The sequence below is a fragment of the Charadrius vociferus genome, unplaced genomic scaffold, assembly GCF_000708025.1.
Source record: "Charadrius vociferus isolate BGI_N301 unplaced genomic scaffold, ASM70802v2 scaffold340, whole genome shotgun sequence".
NCBI classification, from domain to species: Eukaryota; Metazoa; Chordata; class Aves; order Charadriiformes; family Charadriidae; genus Charadrius; species Charadrius vociferus.
The window spans coordinates 975301-998434 of NW_009646631.1; the positions used below are offsets into that span (position 1 = coordinate 975301).

The window sequence follows — 23134 nt, forward strand, 5'->3', positions numbered from 1 at the left end:
AACTACTGGCAGGTGGGATGTGGTGGCATCAAACTCTTGGTTTTTTATACTCATTTTCACTACACAGAAACCAGAAAAAAAAAAAATTGGATTTCCCCAAACCATTTAAAGTTATTTTTATACTACAGAAAAAGAATGTATGTATGCTTTAGTTACTAGACACTTATTCCGTACCTCAATTGCTAAGTCGGTACTGTGTTGCAGATGACCTCCAGCCTGGTCTATTTCTACTAAAATACTTCTCACCTCAGAAAATTGTTTCTCTACACAATATATTCCTTAGAATGCAACTTTTAATATAGTTTTAACATAGTAACACCATAGTAAGAACAGCAATTGCATTGAGTTACATGACAGAAGAACATCTCAAGGAACTTCAAGAACTGCAAGTTTTCCACAAGATCTCCTGAAAAGCCCAGCAGGGGTAAGGTGCATGAACCTGCCACTCCACATTGCACATCACAGCAGACACAAGAAGCAAGAGACAAAACCAACCTCTTTCTGACTGCAAGTTTTTGGCCAAAATTTGAGCAGTCCTCTGATTACCTATAGTAAAAATACAAAAAGTTAAAGCAGAACAAGTTTCTATTACATATTTGATAAGATTAAAAAGAAAGTACAGTTTGTTTTTCCTTATCCAGAGGTTCAACAAAAACTGAATACACCTAAATGTAGTTCCACTGAAAATAAATGCTGCCTTGTCTCATTTAAATATTCATTTTGTTTTCGTTACCAAAATAATTTAGACCCTGATCACTTCACGAGTCTTTGATTATCTGTTCACACTCTGCTCCCATATGCTAGTATATACATTAATTGATAGGATGCTGATAACATCAAAGCATCACAAAATGAAGTTAACTCCCCTGTAGCTAGATTTCCCAAAATATTTTTCTCTTCTAACTCATCCAGACTTTGGGAAGCACCTGTCTTGCTGACAAGGTTTGAAGCTCGAGAGCACTGACTGCTGACTGCACAAACAGGGCTAGAGAGAGGAGTCACGGCCTCCGCCACTTCCTTTTTTCTTCTAGAATTTGAAGTGTTAAAGATGGGAAACTTAAAAAAAAAAAAAAAAAAAAAAGAGGAGATGTGAATTTACAGAGTAAATATATTCCAGTATCTACATTGGAAACTATCTTATACAGGACTGGAAAAAACCCTTTGGGAAACTTAATTAGAAAGTACAGCCTCCAAGAGGAAGGGGTGACAGGTACAACAAGCAGAGGCTGGAGGCCTGTTGCCTAGAAACAAACATTGACATGGCATCTAAATTACAAAATTCATGCTGGCTAAAAAAAAAAAACCCACACAAAAAAACCAAAAATAACCAAAAAAACAAAACAGAAAAACACACCACAAAAAAAAACCAAACAAAAACTGTAACTGTATGTTTTGGAAGCAGAAACATTCTCCAAGCCTCATTAACTTTAATTCTGAGGAAAGGACCTCTATTTTTTATGGTACATCAGCACCTAATTGATCATATCCAACTGTAAAACTTCCTCAACTATTTGAATACCTTCCACAGTTTATTTTTGCCATGTTGATTTTTACTTCCAGCTTCCCAGCTGGCTGGTCTATTCACAACTATCTGTACTATCAAAAGGGACTTTCCAGAAAAAAAGTTAATATGATTTTAAGTGCCCACAAGTCTTTATCCTAGGATACACACATATCCTGCTACTACAAAACTGAATGTCACTTCGAATGACACTGAGCAATTGCAGAAACCTCAGGCAGCTGGTAAAGCCCTATGCTCAAATCCACAAGAAGAAAGCGCATTACATGGGAAGAGCAGATCCCTTCCAGATCCTCAACCAGTTCTACCCAGCTGGCTGAAAGCTAGGGACAGCTGAAATACTAACACCATCATCTGACACCTGGCGAAGGAGCAGGAGGCCTCCCCGGGTCAGCCCACACAGGTGACAATTTTGCAGCCTGGCACCCAGAGGCAGAGCTCCCTCCCTGACCTGGCCTCCTTCCCGCCTCCCAGGAGGAAGCAGAGGAGCTGCGGCAGACAGCACGGTGACAGGGAAAGAAATTTTGAGCTCCCCCATTTCCCTGCAGTTACCTCATCTGTCAGTCCTTCGCTCACCTGCTTCTCCTCCGCCCCTCAGGGAGTCTGATTTGCATGAATTAATTACACTTGTTTCTCTAGATTCACAATTTAAAGGATAATACACTTTAAATCTAGGGCCATTTGCTGTTAATTAGCTTGCAACTGAGTGACTTAGTTATATACCATTGAGATTTTATATCTTTAAAGAACAAACCGGAACATTTACAGGTATAATAGCTCATTCTGCTGACACCTTCCCTTCCCCCAGAACAATGCAAGTAAGCCAAAAAACTTCAGGCAATCACATTTGCCAAAGAAAGGCTGTGAGAACCTACCACACACCCCTAACTGGAGCATGAATTTACTGGCCTCAAAAGCATAAGATTGAGTTAGCTGGAAGAGTCCAGTTTCCCACACTTGTTATTGCTAGAGGGTTGAATATTCTTCACTACGCAGACTCATATTCTCAACTTGATAAAGAAATAACACCTTCCGAGTATAACTGTGCAGACCTCAGTAAGATACCTGTTCCTTGCTCCTCCGAGAGAATATCGGTTTCCAGCTTGACTATGCTTTCCTATTAAAAAGCCAATATGTGCACATTTACGTTCAAAGATTTTATTCAAAGAAATATTCAACATGAATGCTGATCTGAAATCCTGCTGCTCTTACTACACAAAACTCTTAAGACTAATAATTCTCCCTGAGCTACAAAATTCCCATAAAGTTGACTTACAACAGCAGGCACCTGCTAGAAAACACGTCTTGCAGACAAGGACTGCATGTTTAGCCCCATTTCTTCAATGTAAAGGCCATTGCCCTTAGCAGGGTTAGGTAACAAACTCTTCTTGTCAGTTCTGCAAACATCAGGGCTGACCTAAGGCAGACTACCATAGTTACAAGAGCTTGGATTGAACGTCCTCTAAATTGACCCTGAGTGACAATTCCTGCCAGAAAAATAACAGTAAGGTACTCGAAGACAGCCTTCTGATGGCGTTCTTAAAATATTACTTGACCTAAAGCAAAAAAACCCCTCCAAATGCTATCTCAGTTGCCCCCAAATCTTAACATTTACTTTTCAAGCTTTTCAGAAAGTTTCTTAAAGCTTCACTTCTTACCATCTTACTAACTTTTACTCCTTTATAAAGCCAATTTTACTACATGCTCCAGAGTAATGACCAAAGCAAGCGCAGGCAGCAACTCTGCAGTGAGTTCTTGTATTTTCTCCATGCCGAATTCATCTTTATTGTTTAAGAGACAACCAGAATTGTATACACTACAGTCCAGATGAAGTCTCAGAACTGCACTATGGCACTCCTGCTTCAAAAGCCCTGCCTTTTTCACTTCAAAGTTTGGATTTGGATCCTGCATCACGGTTCTGTAAATTCATATCAGGAAGTTCTGACTTTGTCACATTGTCACTTCATTCAATCTTGCAGGTCTTTATGTAATAGTACACGTTTTCTGCTCACATGTCAACTTTAACTGTCAAAATGCCTGGGCTGTTTTATTGCTTAGCTTAAGGAATAAGGCTTACACAATTCCTTTCTCCTCACCCTCTCCAACAAAATAAGGTTTATTGACCAGCATAGCTGGCAACACTGCAGTGCAGGGGGAAAGAAGGCGCTTCAAGCAGACAAGGCAAATGCGACAGTCAGGTCGACCACCTTCCACCACGTATGGAATAACTTGTCTTCTGATGAGGAACACCAATAATTAAAGTGGCCGTGCAGAAAACAAGCTTCCACTGAAAGACTGGTGAAGATCTATGTTGTTTCCACAAAGCTGTTTATCTTTTTTCTCTATAGAAAAAAAATTAGATTTTGCCTAAGCTCTTCATTTTTCTGTCACAAAAAGGGATACGGGATAAAGTATTTAAATATCAGCATAACCTTAACAGAAAGATTTCTGACTGTTCAACTAAAACCAGTTTCTGACAACCAAAACCAGCTGGTCTGACATCTGTCTGTGTCCCCATGAGCTGCTGCACCGCCGTGAGCCTACATTCTTCTTTATGGGCATCGCTGAAGCCCTTGCATGAAGCACTGCAAACCCCTTTTTAGCTGAGCTGTCAATACGTATCACGGGAGATTCAGTCTCAAAAGAGCCACTGATGCCTGAAGCACCTGTATTATAATGGCCAAGAGGCACCCCAGTAACTGAAGAGAGAACAGAAACATCGCATTTGGAATTTCAGAGTTCTTTCTGTCTAAATAAAGTGGTGGTGTTCTTCCTAACATTTATTTTGGGATTGTTTATTCCCTGAAATATTTCAACCTTATGCAGTGGCTAGGCACAAGCCAGCAGCACCAAAAATACTGAAGTTTTAGTTCTTATGAGGAGAGAATACAGTTGTTACAGGTTTTCTCACATGAGGTGGTTTGCATGATATCAGTGGTTCAAACTTTTACTTAAATTTGTGCTCTCTCTTGGTCAAAGGTTAGAGGTAACTGCACCTTCAAACCCTGAATTTTCTTAACAACTGCCCTAGGCTTAATTCCCCTGCCCCCCCCAATGAAGGCTATGAATCATTAATCAAAATAGCACAGATAGCACTGCTACACAATTCTAACAAGTTTCAGTGAAGTATTTCATTGAAATTAAAAATAGAAAAACATTCAACTGAAAAACACTTACAGGCTCTGTTAAAGTTGTATCTTTTTCCAGGAACTGTACAACACAATAGGCGAGCTAGAATGTAAGTCATATGATTATTTAGGTTAAACAGACAGTGTTTAGACATTGCAGCATAACTAAATATTACAACTTATAATGGAAGCACTTCAGATCGGGGAGGGGGGTGACAACAGACAGACAGATGAATGATGACCCAACCCAAAACACCCCTACACAGCCATTTTAAATTCTTCCAAACTAAACAAAACAGCAATTAAAGCAGCAAGATATACAGGCCTGCTCTATCTTACAAAAACTTCCTGCATACCAAAAATCATCTTTTTTTTTCATCCTAGGAGAAAATTACTTTTAAGCTTGACAGATATTTCCCTAACTCAGACCCACTATCCAGACAGATTTTTCTTAACATCAATTCCTTTATTAACAGTGCAAAGCTATCATTTTTAAACATCTAAACTGGGGTAAAAACATGATACTTTCAGTCAAAAAAAGAAATTCTAAACCAGGATTGACTGAGCACACATCGCTCACATACTAGACATCTGCAGCAAGCAATGTTCAGTGATAAGATTCAGGTGAAATAATTTTAACATATTACATGGCCACAAGAGACCAGGCAGCTTCTGTCCAGCCGAGCGTCCTGTCCCCAGCAGCATATGAATCGGGGGAAGCATAAGATGATGTGTGCTCCCCCAGCCTCTAGTGATTTCTGTCCAGGGGTCTTCTCAGGCCAGAGTGTGATATTATGTGTTATATACAATTACTTCTCATTTAGTTACTTAGCACATATAAGTAACTAAACTACCATACCTCTGCCCAGTACAGAAACCACACAATAACCCTATAACTACAGTAGTTACAATCCCAGATTCCATTAAGACTGATTTGAAGAAGTGACCATATTTTTCATCTCACAATATAAAAGGAAAGACAAAAATACCTACATGTAAAGCACATACATTTCAATACTTAGGATTCCTGAATTCAAGCATTACCTTCCTTTTTTTTTTTTTTTAAATCTGTTATCCCAAAGCAGATAATTACAATGCTGTAATTACAACATGTCTAATTTATTTCTTTCACCCTTAGGCTAGGGATGCATATGTGTAGATTCAAAAAATAATGAATGTCACACATTAATCTCCTAAAATCCCATTATATGTATTGTACAGTAATGCTTTATTGTTCAAAGACACAAAGACTCAAACTTAATTCAGCTTTAAGGGTTTAACTTTTAAGGGTAGGCTAAACTTGTACTGTAGCAACAAAGCAACCAGGCCACTCCTGATGGCAAAGCAGATTTAATGCTGGTTTACACCTTCAGGATAATATGAAACCAGAAACATAGTGCTGAAACTGCACATGGTTTACGAAGGGATACTCGAGTAGCCTGGTCAAACAACCAAATGGTACTTTCAAGTACACAGTACACCTGAATTAGTAGGACCCTTTCACGTATCGATGAAGAGGGGACTCTTTAGCCTGGAGAAGAGAAGGCTGAGGGGAGCCCTTATTATGGCACACGAGTATCTAAAGGGTGGGTTGAAGGAGGATGGAGCCAGACTCTTTTCAGTGGTTCCCAGTGACAGGACGAGGGGCACTGGGCACAAGTTGGAACATAGGAAGTTCCATTCAAATACACGGAAAAACTTCTTTACAGTTCGGGTGACAGAGCACTGGCACAGGCTGCCCAGGGAGGGTGTGGAGTCTCCTTCTCTGGAGATTTTCAAAACCCGCCTGGATGCAGTCCTGAGTAATGTGCTCTGGGCAATCCTGCTTTAGCAGGGGAGTTGGGCTAGATGATCTCTAGAGGTCCCTTCCAACTCTGAAGATTCCGTGATTCCGTGAAGAGAATTAAACACATCATAGAAAAAAAGATAGCTTGCTGTTCTGATCTACCAGTGAGAATACCTTCGGCAAGAGACTGGTCCCTTTCATATCACTGACTCATTCCATGGAACAGCCTACTGGTATTGTGGTATAATAAACCACAAAGATAAGAGATTTCATGAAATTAAAACTTTATATGAGAATTAGGAATTAACTGAGCTCTTGACTTGATCCTGTTTGTAGGCCATATATTCATAATGATTTCACTTTAATTAGAAACTCATTTCCTTGTGTCTTTGGTCTGTAAGGAGCTGTATTAGCGAGCTGACTAAGTTAACAAAGCAAGTTTTTAATTAGCAACAGCAGAATTACTTGCACTCGAGTATTGAATACATTTGATGCAAACTTGCCATATGTCTGGAAAGGATATGCATTATTCCTCAAATAAAATGCTGAATGTCTGTGCAAAGTATAAGAATGGAAGTCAAATGAAGAACTAAAGCATTCTGACAGCGTGTCACAGATCTACATAATTTCTAGCTGATCCAGAGAGCTACTACACATTTCTGCCATTTATATCCAACATTCTCCTCCCCTCCCCATGACTGGAATAGTTTTAGAAATAAAAAAGCACTTCTGAAATAAGTACCTGGCCATACTCAAGGTTCATTTATAGACAGCATTTAGGTTACATAAAGGAAGTGACAACAGAAAAAGGTCCTGGGATTTAATGAAGCTTAAAGTGTGACAAGACTAGCAAGCCAAAAAGCTTCCGACTTCAATTGACATGATTCTGACTCACCGTTATAGCCTTTCACTTTAATATATGCTAAATATTATCTGAAAAATTAACACTGAGACATAAGATCTTACAGGTCTTTTTGAATTTACAAATATTTTTGAATACTGATATTATAACACATACTGCTTTATATTTCATTAGTTTCAAATACAAATACAAAAAACCCCACCACTCAAAAATAGGCAAAAGCTTACCTGTGCATGAAACAAAGCTAATCCCTTTGCAGTATGCATGGGAATCAGAACTTTCATAAGGAACTGTTTGTGTTCTGCTTTCAGTGGCAGTGCAAAACCATTGATAATACTGAAAACATGAATAAGCAGGATTTATTTTTATTAAAAAATAATTTTTTCCTAGCAAGTCAAGAATTTCTGTAAATTAAAGAGATACTCCATTCCCGATTCCATTTCTAAACCCGATTATTTAAGCCATAAAATAGCTCTACATATGCACAACCGTTGAATTGTTGGTATCATGCAAATTTAGACTCTTGGCAGGAATACCAGAGAGCTGTAGTAAAAGTCAAATAATACTCATTAGACAAACTAAATTATTTTTATTGAGACTTCCATTAAGTAAAATCATCTGCAGTAAGTCTTGCTGTCTAACGGTAAAGCTTAGACAGATGCATCAGGAAGCTGATCCATTTCACCCACAATCACTAGCAACTTGCAGAGAAAAAAAAAATAGATGGCATGAAATTCTGCACTAACAGTGCGGTTTAAACAGTTGTTGAACAAACTTACCTGCCAAAAACAGTTAAAAACTTGTCTCATTGATTCAATAACCTTATTTCTAAGATTTGATGAGTTGTAGAAAAAACAAAAGCCCTTCAGGAAGGTGTCGTTCCCCCCCTCCCCCTTTTAAAGAAATCTGAGAAAATAATGGCATCACTTCCACTTGGTTTTCCTGAAAATTTGTTCCACAATAGTTTCACAATGTTTGGCTTTTCAGTTAGACCTGTAATATTTATAAAGTTTTCTACTGTGAAATATATGTGACAGTTTTGGAAAAAACAGTAAAATACTATCAGAAACAACTTCAAAGTTAAAAATTAAATTAGTGAAATAATGTCAAAAAAGATAACTAAAAACCTCTAGCACTTACAAGGCTTTCCTGAATAGAATTTAAAGAAAACCAGCCTCCTGAAGATTAAAGCACTTCATTCAGCATCAGGGCAAAAGTTAACATTCATTTTCTGAATCAAAGAACAAGTCATCTATCAGACATAAGATAAGCAAGAGTAGATAGTCCTAACAAACAAGGACCCTTGAGAAATATTTTGCCAGTCATCTTTAAACCTTGCACTGAAAAAGAATAATTTATACTCTACATCCTAATTTGATATTCACATGGTAACCCCGACAGTATTAGATTATATCAGGGACTGCACTTCATCGCTCGTTACTGTAATAATTCTATTCCCCCCCTCCATTCCCAAAGCAAGAAAGCTGAAGCAAACACCCACAATACCATTTTATATTTTTTTCTGTGTCAGATCAAACTTACCTTCCTAATATTTCAAGAAGTTCAGCAACACCATTGAAGTGCTCCGTTTCATATATAAACCTGTTACAAAATAGACAACCATCAAAAATCAAAACAAAGGATCAGAGATTCCAAAGAAATGACCTTTAATAAGCTTCAAATACTTGAAAACCAGATCACAGACCAAAACCAGGTCTTTTATTTGAAGAAAAATTACCGCAGACCCAGACCACAAAGGCAAGATAAAATATTCCTCAACCTAGTCACGCACACACACACACACACACAGCATACCTGAGGAAAATGTTGTTAATTTGTTTCCTGATGAATGCTCTTAAACCAAGGAATTTTCCATAAATTCGATGAAGAACTGTCTTTAGGAAATCACGTTCTCGTGGGTCTTCACTATCAAAGAGCTCCAACAACTTTAAAAATTAAATTGAAATGTATTACTTTTGAAAGACTTAAATTTTGTCATGTTACTGATTGGAGTTTTATCTTTAATTTATGAGGTTACACTAGAAAAATCAGAATCAGTTTAACTGAGAAGTTTTGTTTGTATGTCAATATTTTATTTTCAGAATTAGATTTTTAATAAAACTGTTTTGTTTTTTTTTTTAATAAACCCAGTAGCTTCATTCCCTTCAAAAGTCTGGATACAACAGACATCAAAGCCATTCCAACAACTGTTATGCTATCAAAATAAAAATGAAATTGTAAGAATGAGATTATCAAACCTTAGGTAAGTGGTTTACACTTGATCCTTAAGAAATCAGAATGAATCAAATCTGTTTCACTTATTTACAATTTCTTAATTAAAATCCTGTACTACTCATCTCAAAAAGCTACTCGTGTCTTGAAGGTTAAGCAAAAGCATAATTCTTTGCAGAATCATTTTGCAGGATAAGTGGATGATAAGACTCATGCGCATTTCCTCAGGGGCAGAAGAGGGAGAGATACATTTAACAGAATGATAATGCATTTAAAAATGAGCTGTTAGGGGAGGGGGAGAACAGTCACTACAAGCAGAAGTTGGTTCATTTCTGTCCAAATCTACTATCAATATTCTCTGCCCGCCCCCCTTTTTAAAAAAAAAAACAAACAAAACCAAAAAAAAACAAAAAAACCCACAAAACAAAAAAATATAAAATAAGCATAAGATATACATTATTAACTGATTCTCTACTAATACAGCCTAAATGCCACAATAAGCTAGCAGGATTTTCCACGCATTTTTTTCTTGTATAGAATTTTCCAGGGATACAGAAAAGACCTTACTCACTTGAAGACAGCAAAAGATACTCCAATCCCATTACAGACCATTATTTTAGGGTTGGTTTTTTGTTTGGTGGGGTTTTTTTTTGGTTTTTGGGTTTGTTTTTTTTTTATGCCCAAGTGAGAGCATATCCAGAAATGCTGTTTGTGCTAAACAAATTAGTAACTTAGCTCAAGCAGCCACTACAGTCTCCTGCTCAGTCCAGGTCTGCAAGCTTAGGTATGTCTACACCAAGCAGGGTAAGGGACTGGAAAGAGCTGTTCAGGAACTTCGTTCAGACTAATTTAATTTTTATATTTAGAAGGAATTTCTCAGGGTCACTACTCCACTTTTTTCCATATATAGCTAGCTGTTCATTGCATCGTCTTTCTTGTACTCTGGAGAAAGATCAAGTGAAATGTCAGGAATTGAAACTCTGCAACACGGGGAAGAACCACGGGGCAATTAGTAAATTGAATACCCACGGCCACTAGTTCAGCAGCGCTTTCAGGCCTAAATTTTGTGGGAAAGTCGAATAAAAACAGAGAAGAAGGAAACACTTATAAACAAGAAAGAACTGTAAAACCAAACAGTGGAAATTAAATGCAGTCATTGAAGGCAGGGAGGGAAATTGTCCATCCATGTTTTTACTTCTCATTGCTGTACTGTGACGGCCTGCCAGCACTCGCTCTTCAGACACTGAGCTTTTCCCTGACAGACAAGTATTTTGACATGGTAAAAAATATCCCCACTGAGTTAACCTTGGACAAAGTTTGTTATTGTATTCTACAGTCCAATTCCTTAAGAAGTTATATTTAAAATGAAATCTCACTTCACTTCCTTGCTCATAGTTACTTTTCATGGTGAAGAATGATTTTCCTATGTACTTTCTTACTTGATTCTCTTTCTGTGGTTAACACAGGATAATAAAGAGAATGATGCTACCTAGTCACAAGTTAGGAGATGTTGGAACACATTTCACATGCAATAAGTACATGAGCTTTTTACAAGAAAAAAAAATTTGCTGGAAGTCTTCCCATGATAAATCCATGAAGAAAAAAAAATAAACATAAAACCACTACATTTAATCAGCACATTGTTGATATGACTGGAAGTAAGTTACAAATCACTACAAACACAACTTGTATTTACAAATTACAAATAACTTGCATTGCAAAGCACTGAGGTTGATATCTGAAAACAACATGTTTCTGAAGTTATTAATTATGTACAGCCTGTGCAGTACGATGTGCTGGTTTAGTGTTTGGCAGAAACCACTGTTGGATGAACTAAAATTTAACCCTCTGTCAACATGAAAGCTTTAGTATCTCCTTAGCTGTACAGTCATCCGATAAGTTAAGCTTGAGAGGTGATTTTTAAATCTGGGGATGTGAAAACTCTGTACTTACCTGCTGTACAAATTTCTGGTCAATATATCGCTTTGCAATGCTAGGCTGGAAATCTGGGCTCTCCAAAAACCTCAGGAAAAATTCATACACCAACTACAAACATCAAAATGAAAACTTTGGAGTTAGTAAGTACACCATAACACAGATCTCAGCCCTGCCACCACCAAAGTCAGTGGGACTGTTCCCATGCTTAAAAGGTACAAAAGGAAACTGAAGCCTAACACATCACAGCTTAATCACAGCCTCTACCGGAATTTACTGAAAGGATTACAGTAAGTATCAAGAACACTTTAATTCCCAGAAGAGTCAAAGCTTAATAAATAATCTACTGAAAATATCACTATTAGACAAAAAACAACCTGAAAGTATTACATATTCTCACATTTCCTACTAGATTAAGAAATTATTATGCAGAAATAAGTTACTGAACAATTAGCACTAAGGGTAAAATTAAGTGCTCTAACATTGCATAATTCCGTAAACAGATGAAGAAATTCTGCTGAATGTTCTTGAAATTGAGTTTCAGCAGCAAACTCTAAAAATTAAAACTCAGATTAAAAAGCTGATTGAATACACAGAAACTTAAGAGTTCATCTTAAGATTAGGTTTCTATATCCTGGACACTCAAATTCAAACAACAGGACCTTCTGCAGCTTTATCTTCAGCATCCTTTGTATTTTGTAGTATATTATTTCTATTGAGTTCAAGTCCCCATTCGCGATGATCCCACAATGCCTACAGATGGAAAACCAGACAGGAGATAGAGCTAGCGAGGGCCTGAGGTAGCGGAGGGAGGCATGAAGAAGCCAGAGCAAAAGTCCCATATTTGGGGGTTCATCAGAAGTTCAAGACAGAAAATACTGTACTTCCATAACAATGGCAGATTTATAAAATACACATCTCTTAACTACAACAGAATTGAGAGGAAAGATGTCTTACATTTAAATCATTCAGGGCTGCTTATGTTCTCAATGCCTATTTCTTAACTCCATGTTAGTTAAACAGCTGATTAGTAATAAGACTAAAATGCAATTTAGATACATAAAGACATCACTGACTGGACTTCCAAATAAAACCTACACAGGGCTGTGGTCACACTCACAGGCATGTATTTCAACTATTACCACTAAGAGTACTTATTAAACTCTGAATAATGCATAGTTATCATTATGAAGTTCACTCAAGAGAAATGCTTGACAATGAGTACTTTTCATCTAGAAGATGTGAGGTGACAGTTACTTACACATAGCCTCAAGTAGGGTATGCTGTATCTGCAAAGCAGGAGCTCAGAAACACAAGCTCCCCTTAACTTGCTTCTGCTCTGACAGACTATAACAAGAGCTTTTCATATCAGCAGTTCAAACGTACCCAAATTTCATGTAACAGAACTGTATTAAACCCCAGGCTTCCCTGTACAGCCTTAATTTGTCTTCTTGGGCATAAACACAATAGCACACAATTGCATAACAGACAACATAGGACAGAATTTTTAAAAGCTTAGTAATAGACAACCTAATAATATAATTTTAAACATTACCACACTCCATCCTCTGTCTTAGGAAGAGATCAACCATGGCTGTTTAATATCTTCACCAATGACACAGACCATGGGATCAAGTGTACCCTCAGCAAGTCTGCAGATGACACCGAGCTGAGCGGTGCAGTTGACACACCTGAGGGATGGGATGCCATCCAGAGGGACCTGGACAGACTCGAGAATTGGGCCCATATGAACCTCATGAGGTTCAACAAGGCCAAGTGCAAGGTCCTGCACCTGGGTCAGGGCAACCCCCAGTATCAAGACAGGTGATGCTACAAAATTGGAAGCTACCAGCTGGGGGGTGGGGGGTAGAGTATGCCAGGTTATCTATAAGAAAGGGCAAGTTGATCCTCAAGGCCTGGAGTAATAGATACAGGATGAAACTCAAGGATTGCGAAGTCACAGTTAGGGATCCAAGAAAAAGCTCTGCTAAGCACTTGCAAGCCTTTAAGCTGAGAAAGGAAGGGATGCCGATTCTGAATACTGGTTAACCGTAGTATGACTAAGATCCATCTACACAATGAAGCCATGGAAGCAACCTATGAAATCCTGGGATATTCCAGGAAGATACTGACAGTAGAGAGATGCACAGTCCTACACATGCCTGAGGAAATTAATTCAAACCTGCAAGTATACAGAGAAGGCATCACTACAGTCGTCATCAATAGAGCACCTTTTATGAGTGAAGACTAAATTGGCATGCTTTGTCTACCCTAAAGGACAGGGGGAGGAAGGACAATTATGGCTTCTTTCCATAAATAGATACGGGGACTGCAATAAACATCAAGCAGAAGAACTAAGTTAAAGCATAATGCCGTAACACCTTGGTACACGCTGTCCAAGATTAAGTTTAGGATATTGATTAGGGCCAAAACCAAGGTACATCTCATCTATAAAATATAACAAGTCAATATTAACGCAAGGTTCTCAATATATGACAACAAATTAATCAGTTATGTGTCTCATTTCTGATAGAGGGAGAACATGCATTAGTAACCATTTGAATGCTTTCGTATAAACACATGCAATTCCAGAACCACAATTGTTGCTATTGTTCTAAAAGAGCTTTCAGAAAAACAAAATTAAGTGTTCAAAAATCTCGTTTCTGAGCTGTATCATAGGGAAGTTCTGTGCACTGAAGGAATACTTATGCAGTTCTGATGCTTACAGAATTGTCTAGCTTCCTGATAATTAGTACCACTGCTCCTAGAACATGTATAACTGGTAAAAGGTATCAAGTAACTTTGAAAATCCTTGGGAGCCTTGGGAAATCCATGAAGCTTTATCCAAGACATTTTAGGAAGCAAACTGCAGTGGCGATTTCTGGATAGACAGCCTCTCCCTTCTCCTATATGCTAACATTTACAAACTTAGCACAACAACTATCAACTAAGGGGACACAAATGGATTCTACCCACATCACATGCTGGCTGCTCTTGCTTTAAAAAAATAAAAAAAAAAAAGAAAGTTTGAGTTTAACAGAAATATTACCATTGGAAATACTTGATTGGGGGAGAACTGTTGGATTTAGTTGTTTTGGTTCTCAAAATTGGTCTGCTTGGGTCAAGTGGCTACGAAATGTAACTCCTATTAATTTGGTGATTCAATCCTCTTTCTTGCAGAGACTACTAGATTATTGCTGCTTGAAGCTAACAATTCCACCAACTATCGTAAGTTCCAAAATACACTGTAGCATTAACGCCAACCTGTTCAACCTAGTTTGGCTGTTACAAACCATCTTGAGTATTGCTTTAAAGCAACGTCTTTCAAGTGACACTCATTTTACTGAAGGTCTAGAGTCTTTTGTTGTGACTACACACACTTGTAACTTACTAAACCACTATCATGTTATTTTATAGAGAAATGCCAACAGATTCAACTAGAGAAGAGTAGACATTCAGACCTTTTTCTTTTCCCTCCCAGAAAACAGGCTACTTGACTGCCAGATCAGGATAGAATTCTGAATTTGTTTGTAATTGAGCAATCACAAGTCATAGCCAGCAAAACACACCCACCCACCCAGCAGTTCTTTAGACTATACCAAAAGTAATAATGGGTTTTGAGGGGGGGGCCGGGCAGGAGAGGATGGGTGTGTACACCCCCTTCCTCCATACACAAAATTTGATACTTCCAGCAGGTTTGTGCTCCTAGAAGGCAATTGGTGAGTTATCAAACTGAGTCTTCTACCATCCATTAGCACATGAACTGTAAAACGAAGGAGAGGAAAACACAAACTGTTTCCATTGTGCTGCACTGAGCAATCTACTCCAAGGACAGGATGAACAACTGATGCAGGGGAAGGAAATTGCAATCAATGATCAGACAGTCTGGCCAAAATTCATTTAGAAAAGGGCAAAGGAAAAAGCTCTTTCAATTTATCTTAGACAGGCCTAAAGCCCAAGTGAACTGGTCACAGAAACCACAAGTCTTTTTATAGAAAAAACCTATAGTTACGAATTAAAGTGAACTGAGCAAACATTTACAAATTTTACTCCTGAGAGACAGTGGCATTTTGAAGTCAGATGCCACTACTGAATATAAGAGACATTTGTATAACCCTCACACCATCCTACCACTCCAAAATCTATCCTTTCATCTAGTTCGGTTATAGCCATTTCTCCTATGAATTAGGATCAGCTACATATAAGATAATAACCATCACAGCCTTCAGTCTGCAAAGTTATTTTTTGTGAGAACTTGCTTCTTACTTGGTTTAAGTCTCAAATACTATCCTGAACATGTACTTTTTATAGCTAATATTAGAAGTCCAGTTTTTAAATAGAAGCATTTGTTGATACATTAGAACTGTAATATTATAAGGACAGAGTAGCATTTTAACTCCCTGAAGAGAGGGAAGAGAATGGTATGCAGATGTGTAGTAGCTATTAATCTTCTACCAGACTGCTACCTGGATAGAAGTTGCTACGCGACTTATTTAACAGATACTCATTGTTTAAATTTGGCAATTGTGCTGGTTTTGGCTGGGACAGTTAAATGTCTTCATAGTCGCTAATATGGGGCTATGCTTTGGATTTGTGCTGAAAACAGTGTTGATAATATAGGGATGCTTTCGTTACTGCTGAGCAGTGCGTACACAGAGTCAAGGCCTTTTCTGCTCCTCACACCGCCCCGCCAGCGAGCAGGCTGGGGGGCACAAGAAGCTGGGAGGGGACACAGCTGGGACAGCTGTCCCCAGCTGACCAAAGAGATATCCCATACCCTGTGACAGCATCCCCAGCATACAAAGCTGGGGGGAGAAGAAGGAAGGGGGAGATGTTCGGAGTTACAGCATTTGTCTTCCCAAGTAAACTGCTTTCCTGAAGGTGGCTGAACACACCTGCCTGCTGATGGGAAGCAGTGAATGAATTCATTTTTTGCTTTGCTTGAGTGCATGGCTTTTGCTTTACCGATTAAACTGTCTTTATCTCAACCTACAAATTTTCTCACTTTAACCCTTCCAATTCTCCCCCCAATACCACCACAGGGAGTGAGCAAGTGGCTGCATGGCGCTTAGTTGCTGTCTGGGGTTAAACCGCAACAGGCAATGAACTACCTGAGATATGAACTTTGATGATTATAAGTGATTTAGGTTTGTTCAACTTTTAACAGTTAATTGAAAAAAATAAAATTCAGCAGTATTGCAAGTCAATCATGTGATTGATCCAGCAATGCCACAAAAATCATGAGATTGGGACAGGAGTGCAACAATAGAATAACTAACCAACTGTTACCAAACAACAACGCCTATATTGTAAAGTTTTTGCATTGAAGAAGGGAGGGAAAAAGGTGAATGAGGAGATATCTATTTCTTGCTCAAAAGACAAATAAAGGCTATTGCTTCATTTTTGTTACTGTCACAAGAAACCGAACATCCACTTGTATTTTACTGAAATTGCACAAAAAAGCTGCTGAAGTGCAGAAAATAAACCTCATAAGTAAAGAGCGTAATTACCTGAAATAGCCATATATTTTAAAGACATACATATACCACATTTTAACAGTGCAATCACTCAGTTAAAGAAAAAAACAAAACCAATGTTTTTTAAGCAATTTGGAAGACTTAAATTCTGTCATATTTATACATGTAGAGAAAAGCACCACTTTGTTTCCCTCCCAAGTATAGAAACTCAATTGTATTATAAAACGAATTTTGACATTCTCACCAAAGTCACAATATGATTCAAGTATCCATTCACAGTTTTTGCCTTACAAGAGGGCTTAAAAATAAAGGAATTGTATACCTGTATGTGGGGCCATGAGGCTTCAAGAGTTGGTTCATCTTCTTCTGGATCAAAATCCGGGTTATCACTAGGTGGAAGTGTTCTGAAAATATTAGAACTAATCTGCAAGAGAAAAAAAAAAATGTTTAATTGTACCACTTTTTATGCTTCCACAGACCACAGTCAGCAAGGTACTGCTTTTATCCTAAAATTACATGAAACAAAAACAGCTTAAAAAAAATTAAACCTATTCTTTAGATAAAAAACAGCCAAAAGTCTGAAACAGGTCAATGAAAATAAGAAGTAACCCTTGTCCCAACTGTTTTACAAGTTTGTGGCTAGACATGGTCATATTTAAAATTTTTCTCTAAACCCATGAAAGTTAAAAGAAAATTTCACTTTCCCCTAATAAAGACCAATTTTTAACTATGTGACACTGAGAGCTGAGGTTTTTTATATAAGACATCAAAAACAGTATGACTAACCAATTATGACTTAAACAGAGCTCTCTTCATGTGTAAGGCAGACAATCCCAAAATATATCTAATTTCAGTTCTTCACTTTACTTAATTTCAAAGTATTTCTTACTTTCAAGTCAGAACTGAAGAACTGTTTACAATTTTTCACCTTTCATAATCTTAAGATGTTTCAAGGTTTTGGGAAGTCAGAAATACATAACAATTGTAATTTTTTATTTAACAGAGTAACTTTGAAAAAAATAAGAAAAATAGCTACCTAGTTGCTTTAAGTATGACATAATCATATCAAATCAATTTCAAAAGGACAACTTTAAAAAGGTTTCTTCAGGGATTTTTGAAGTATATAGAAGTCTGGATAGAAGACCAATCTTTCAGATGTCAAAAAAAAAAAGTCATCTCTTCTGCCAGACGTAACATACTGGATTTTAGATCTCTAACATGAACAAAAGAGAACATGGAGTTAATTTCATTTCTACATTTTCTACTGTTTTTTCAGGGACACGTTTAGCCCAACTTTTCCAATCATCTTTCAAATTCTTTAGTCTTTTTGATCAAATCTGTTTCAAAGAGCTGCTAACCACCCAAGCCTACTAAACACAAAAGAAAGAACCTTTGACAGTTTGCAGCAAATGCTACTCCACGGAGTCTCCAAGGTGTTTGAAGAATCTTACAAAAAGGACTTTAAAAGATCCTGAAGTCACCCAGCTGGCTCTGCATAGAAGAATCAGCTGCCTCATTAAACAAGATATAAAGCTATTGCATGAAATGGCTTTCCTTTCCTCCTATACGCTTCATTCTACAATTTGTCACTGTCTCCTATTGGTACACAGTAAAGCTGCAGACGCTGCTGCTCTAGAGTAGAAGGGCAATGATGCTCTGTATGGATGGGCACTACAGCAGTCTCCTAGTTTACTGCACAGCAGAAAAACAAAACAAAACAGTACAGTTGCTCTTTAAGGTTGTCAACACAAGGGAGCACAAGAGAAACTGGCTGGGGGAAAAGGAAGGGGAAATAGGAGTCAGAGAGTATGAATTTTAATCAAGCCCAAAAAACAAAACTACAATCTTGGTTCTGTTATTTGATATTGTCTACTCTTATTAGGTATTCAAGAAAAACATCCAACATACAAATCAGTCCCCTACAGAGACTTCCCTACCTCTGCTTGCAAGTCCTCTAGTAATGTCTCTTGAAAATGCATGCTTTTATTTCTAGATGCATCTTGCTGAACTGAACCAGTCAACCCATTAGCACAGAACACAAAAGTTAAGTCCAGAACAAAGGTTACCAGTTACTAAACATACTTCTATAGCAGAAACAAATAGCAAGCATCTCGCCAGATCTTTAGGAAACTAATTTTATGATTTTCAGAGTATTCAGCACTTCTACTAGCATTACTGGTCTCCTCAGAACATATGAAACTTAGAACAAATGGTGTACCCATTTTTATGTACTAGCCCATCTCGCCAAATAACTGGTTCACTTTATGATGTTTCAAATACTTTTGCTTCCTGTCTCATTTGCTTCTTTCTAATGTATTGCTAATAGTATCAATGAAAAAGGTAGTTTGGGCTAAAGCCATCATTTTTGATATGGGCAAATTCTTCTCTATATCCTTGCACATTATTTAAAACATCCCTTTTCCTTCGTAAGTGACATCTCACCCCAAAACTGTGATTTGAGAAATACAAATCATAAAAGGCTTTTACAGCTGCACAGGTTTCCAGAGAAACCCAGCATTATCTTTCTAAATTAAATCTCAAAGTTTTTGAAAGTGACATCTGAAAATGTGCCAGTTAAGGTATTAAGATACAGCAATTATATTTTACTAAAACAAAAAAGGAAGAAGAAGAAAGGGAAAAAAAGAAGTCCCTTATGGTCTGTAAACTTCACGAGGAGCTAAGCATTGGGAGATACTAGATTTAATTCCGATTTCTGAGTGTGCAGACAGGGATACCCGATGTTTTTTGAAATTCTGAATTCACAGCTTGTGCAAGCTGCTAGGACAATCTCATTTGCATTGGATTTTTATATGAGGGAATGAGGGGAGGTTGGCAGGGACAAGGAGATGGAGGGGTAATGTGTACCAGAGGGACATTTCTGTTATGCTCCCAAACCTGATTAAGGATAGAGCTTTCTAACTTCCCAGGAAGTTTTGAAACTTAAAATATTCACAATGCCAAACCCTAATTTGCTGTTAGCTTCAGAGTACTTTCAATTGTGAATTTCCAGACAGAGAAGACACTAATTTTAGATGAACTAGAAAGGAGGTGCACAGACCACTGTGCTACCCCTTCAAAACTACTTGTAAACAAAACTCTTCCTCAGTTCTTAATTCAAGGGCTTTGGCAAAGGAATTATAGGAAAAATAGGTTGCCTAGGACACCAAAAAGCGTATATCCTGCGCATCTGCCTAAACAAAAAGATTTTTTATTTTTTTTAATATTGTTCCATCGTTGGTGGCTTGAAAAGACATTTGTATCATTTCATCTGGTGCTCCCTACCTCAGGATCCAAGCAGAGCAGGGACAACTACACGAGCCACTATTGTCCAGTACTGGCCTAGCAGCTATCGCGGTAACAAAGACCATGTGAAGGGACGGAATGCTAGGAGACCTCCTCACCTGCCCAGGCCTTGCCTATGAACTGCTCAGCAACAACTTTTTTTTTTTTTTTCCCTCCCCTCTTGATATCTGTAAGGCATTGTTGACTTTGCCTCCCCAAGACTCAGGGGACTCCAAGGAAATTGGGCTGATTCCTCTGCAAGCTTGAGGAAAACAATTCCAGGCCTAGGGAAAGAAAAGGGGCTTTGGAAAGAAGTTAGCTCTGCTTCTACTACTAATGCTACTCTTGCTTTTTTCAGGGAATTTTTGTAGTCTCTTCATCCTTTACTACCAGTTAGATGACAGCTGGGTTTCATTAAGGCCAATTTCTACTTTTTCATCCCCAAAACACTATCCTGCAAACTCTGCAAAATGCTCAAATGCTTTTCCTTTTAATGTAGTAACACTGAACAGTCTTTAAAAAAAAAAAAAATTTTTTTAAACCTCAAAGTTTTGCTACAAAGAAAGGCCTCAAGCCTGACACACGTGCTGTTTGGAGGGAGAGATCTACCCAGAGTTCTTTCTGAAAGCTGGTACTTAGTCCTAATTCACAGCAAAGACCTTTGCTGCTGCCAGTTGCCAGGGAGACTAGAAATACTATTCAGGTTTGGACAGACCTTTTGTCTCAAGCTCTGAAAAAGCTCTCACTGAGCATTTAAGGCCTTCTTCATTTTCTGTCATTTTAGGGGAGAAAAGGAGATGGAAATTTGTTATGGAAGGAAAACCAAGCACCCACAGAGCCCAATCATTTGCACAACAACAATAACCTCAAACAAACAGCTCAACACCACCTTATCTCCAAGAAAAGAAAACAACTCCAATATAAAAGAAAATCTCCTTTCAACAAGTATGATAGGCTAGTTAGTATACTCTTTCTTTCTTCTAACAAGAGGCTATAGAGGGCACACAAAGTAAGAAAATAGTGCAAGGATTCAGGCTTGCTGCCACCAGCAGCAGAAAAAAAAAGCCAAAGAAGAAGTGGACATACTCTGTCCTTTATTTTCCTGTGTAAAAAACATTTAGAACAGAAACACAGGTCCTTTAAAAAACAAACCCCAGTGTCCTAGATCTTTTGTAAAACTTAATAAGCATATGGTGAAACAGCCAAAATGATTAAAAGGGTTTCAATAATCCTAGCCCTACAGTATAATGTCAAAATTCTATGCTTATTTATATTAAGCATCTGATCTTCCATATCAGCTGCTCACAAAAAAAAAAAAAACAAACAAAACCCACTAAACAAAAACCAAAACCTTAAGAAAAAATAGCATGCACTGTATAGAAGACTACAGAAGCCATAGGACATATATTTGAACTGGTCTGCTTACGTTTCCAATAGCTACTTTTAAAGTCAGCATTTTGCCTGTTTAAACTTAACCAAAGATTAGAAAACCATTAGCCTAAATGTACAGACGCTAAACGCACTATTTTTACATTTCAAAAGTCTAGAAAAAACAATTTAAGAGTATTTCAGATTATTGTCAGATGTCCTTCAGTTACATTCACTGTACACGGAGTACAGGCATATCCAAAATATCACTTACACAGCATTTGAAAATGCATATAAAAAACCTGGGAAAGTCAGCACACAATGACCACAAATATTTAGTTGCTTATTCAACAAGCCATTTGTAGAAATTGCACAGTACAAGTCATCCTGTGGTTGACAACTCAAGCAAACCACTTAAGACTACTCTAGCACAGCTCTCCGAGGCCAAAACAGTAACAAACAGCCATAAAAAGTATTTACAAAGTAGAGTTGCTTTCTTACACTGATAAACCTTTCTGTTGACACTAGTACCCACAAGAATCTTTACCAGAAAACTGTAGCCTGTCACTTCACTGCCATTCTTAAATAAAGACAGGCAGCACTGAAATATTTCAATTTCCTGAATGAGAACAACTTCAAAGCTTACCCAGACTGCAAGCATCTGCAATATACCAGTTTTTTCATTTTAATTAACCTGAACACATCATATTTCAACTAATAATTAAAACTTACAAGTTGTTTGTTTTTACAAGCCTTTCTAAGCAATCTTGTAAGCCAAGTTATCATTAACGAATTATATTTTATAAGCAGAATAACCAAGAGCAATTGAGTTAGATGCCACCACAGTCATTAACTGATTAATTTAAGATATTTTATTAAAATTCAAAACGTAACAAGAGCATTCTACTTACCATTTTCACTATGTCAGCATAAGCTGATTCAACAATGACTCCACGATTTGTTGAAACGTATTCAACTAGTTCATTCAGTGTTGCTCTCTTAATTTCTTTGCTTTTCAGGTCTGAAACAGAGTCCATGAAGTCAAAGAGTACACAACACTGTTGCAACTTCTGACAAAAAAGATCTTGCTGTTCATTGAAGGTGGCATCTATGAAAGAAAAAAAAAGAAACACAAAACCAGTAGAACACTTAAGTATGTAGAAGCAAAGTCAGGATTTCTAAGTCTATTTTGTTGACTAAAATTTGCATAGCTATATTTTTTTATTATGGGGAGTAGTATGCTCTATAGTCAGAAAATTAATAAGCAATATTATCAACACTGAAAATATCTGTTTAAGTATGTTAGACCGAAAGACCCACCACTCACAACCTGTGTTTCATACAAGAAATAACAAATAAATATATGGCAGGAAATGCATGTAGGGAAAAAACAGGTTCCTGAATTAACTTTATCCGAAATACACAGACATTAATAAGTACTAACTCTCCCTCACCAAAAGTCATATACAGAAGCAGTGCATCATACTAACCTTTCATTCATCCGATTTGTCTCATTCTGTTCCCTAATCCTTTATTATGTAACCT

At 37.6% G+C, this 23134-nt stretch overlaps 1 protein-coding gene across 1 annotated transcript in view; it reads right to left on the reverse strand.

The window, feature by feature from the left end:
* Positions 1-22697, reverse strand: part of PPP2R5A (protein phosphatase 2, regulatory subunit B', alpha) — a 26951-nt gene extending 4254 nt beyond the window's left edge. Inside the window, exons 1-8 of the mRNA XM_009888560.1 lie at positions 22501-22697; positions 17262-17363; positions 11481-11573; positions 9111-9241; positions 8838-8897; positions 7523-7631; positions 4697-4750; positions 464-546 (exon numbers count right to left, since the gene is read on the reverse strand). Of these exons, the coding sequence (XP_009886862.1) occupies positions 464-546; positions 4697-4750; positions 7523-7631; positions 8838-8897; positions 9111-9241; positions 11481-11573; positions 17262-17363; positions 22501-22626 (758 nt within the window). The 5' untranslated portion in view covers positions 22627-22697. The remainder of the gene's footprint in view (positions 1-463; positions 547-4696; positions 4751-7522; positions 7632-8837; positions 8898-9110; positions 9242-11480; positions 11574-17261; positions 17364-22500) is intronic.
* Between the last annotated feature and the right edge of the window lie 437 nt (positions 22698-23134).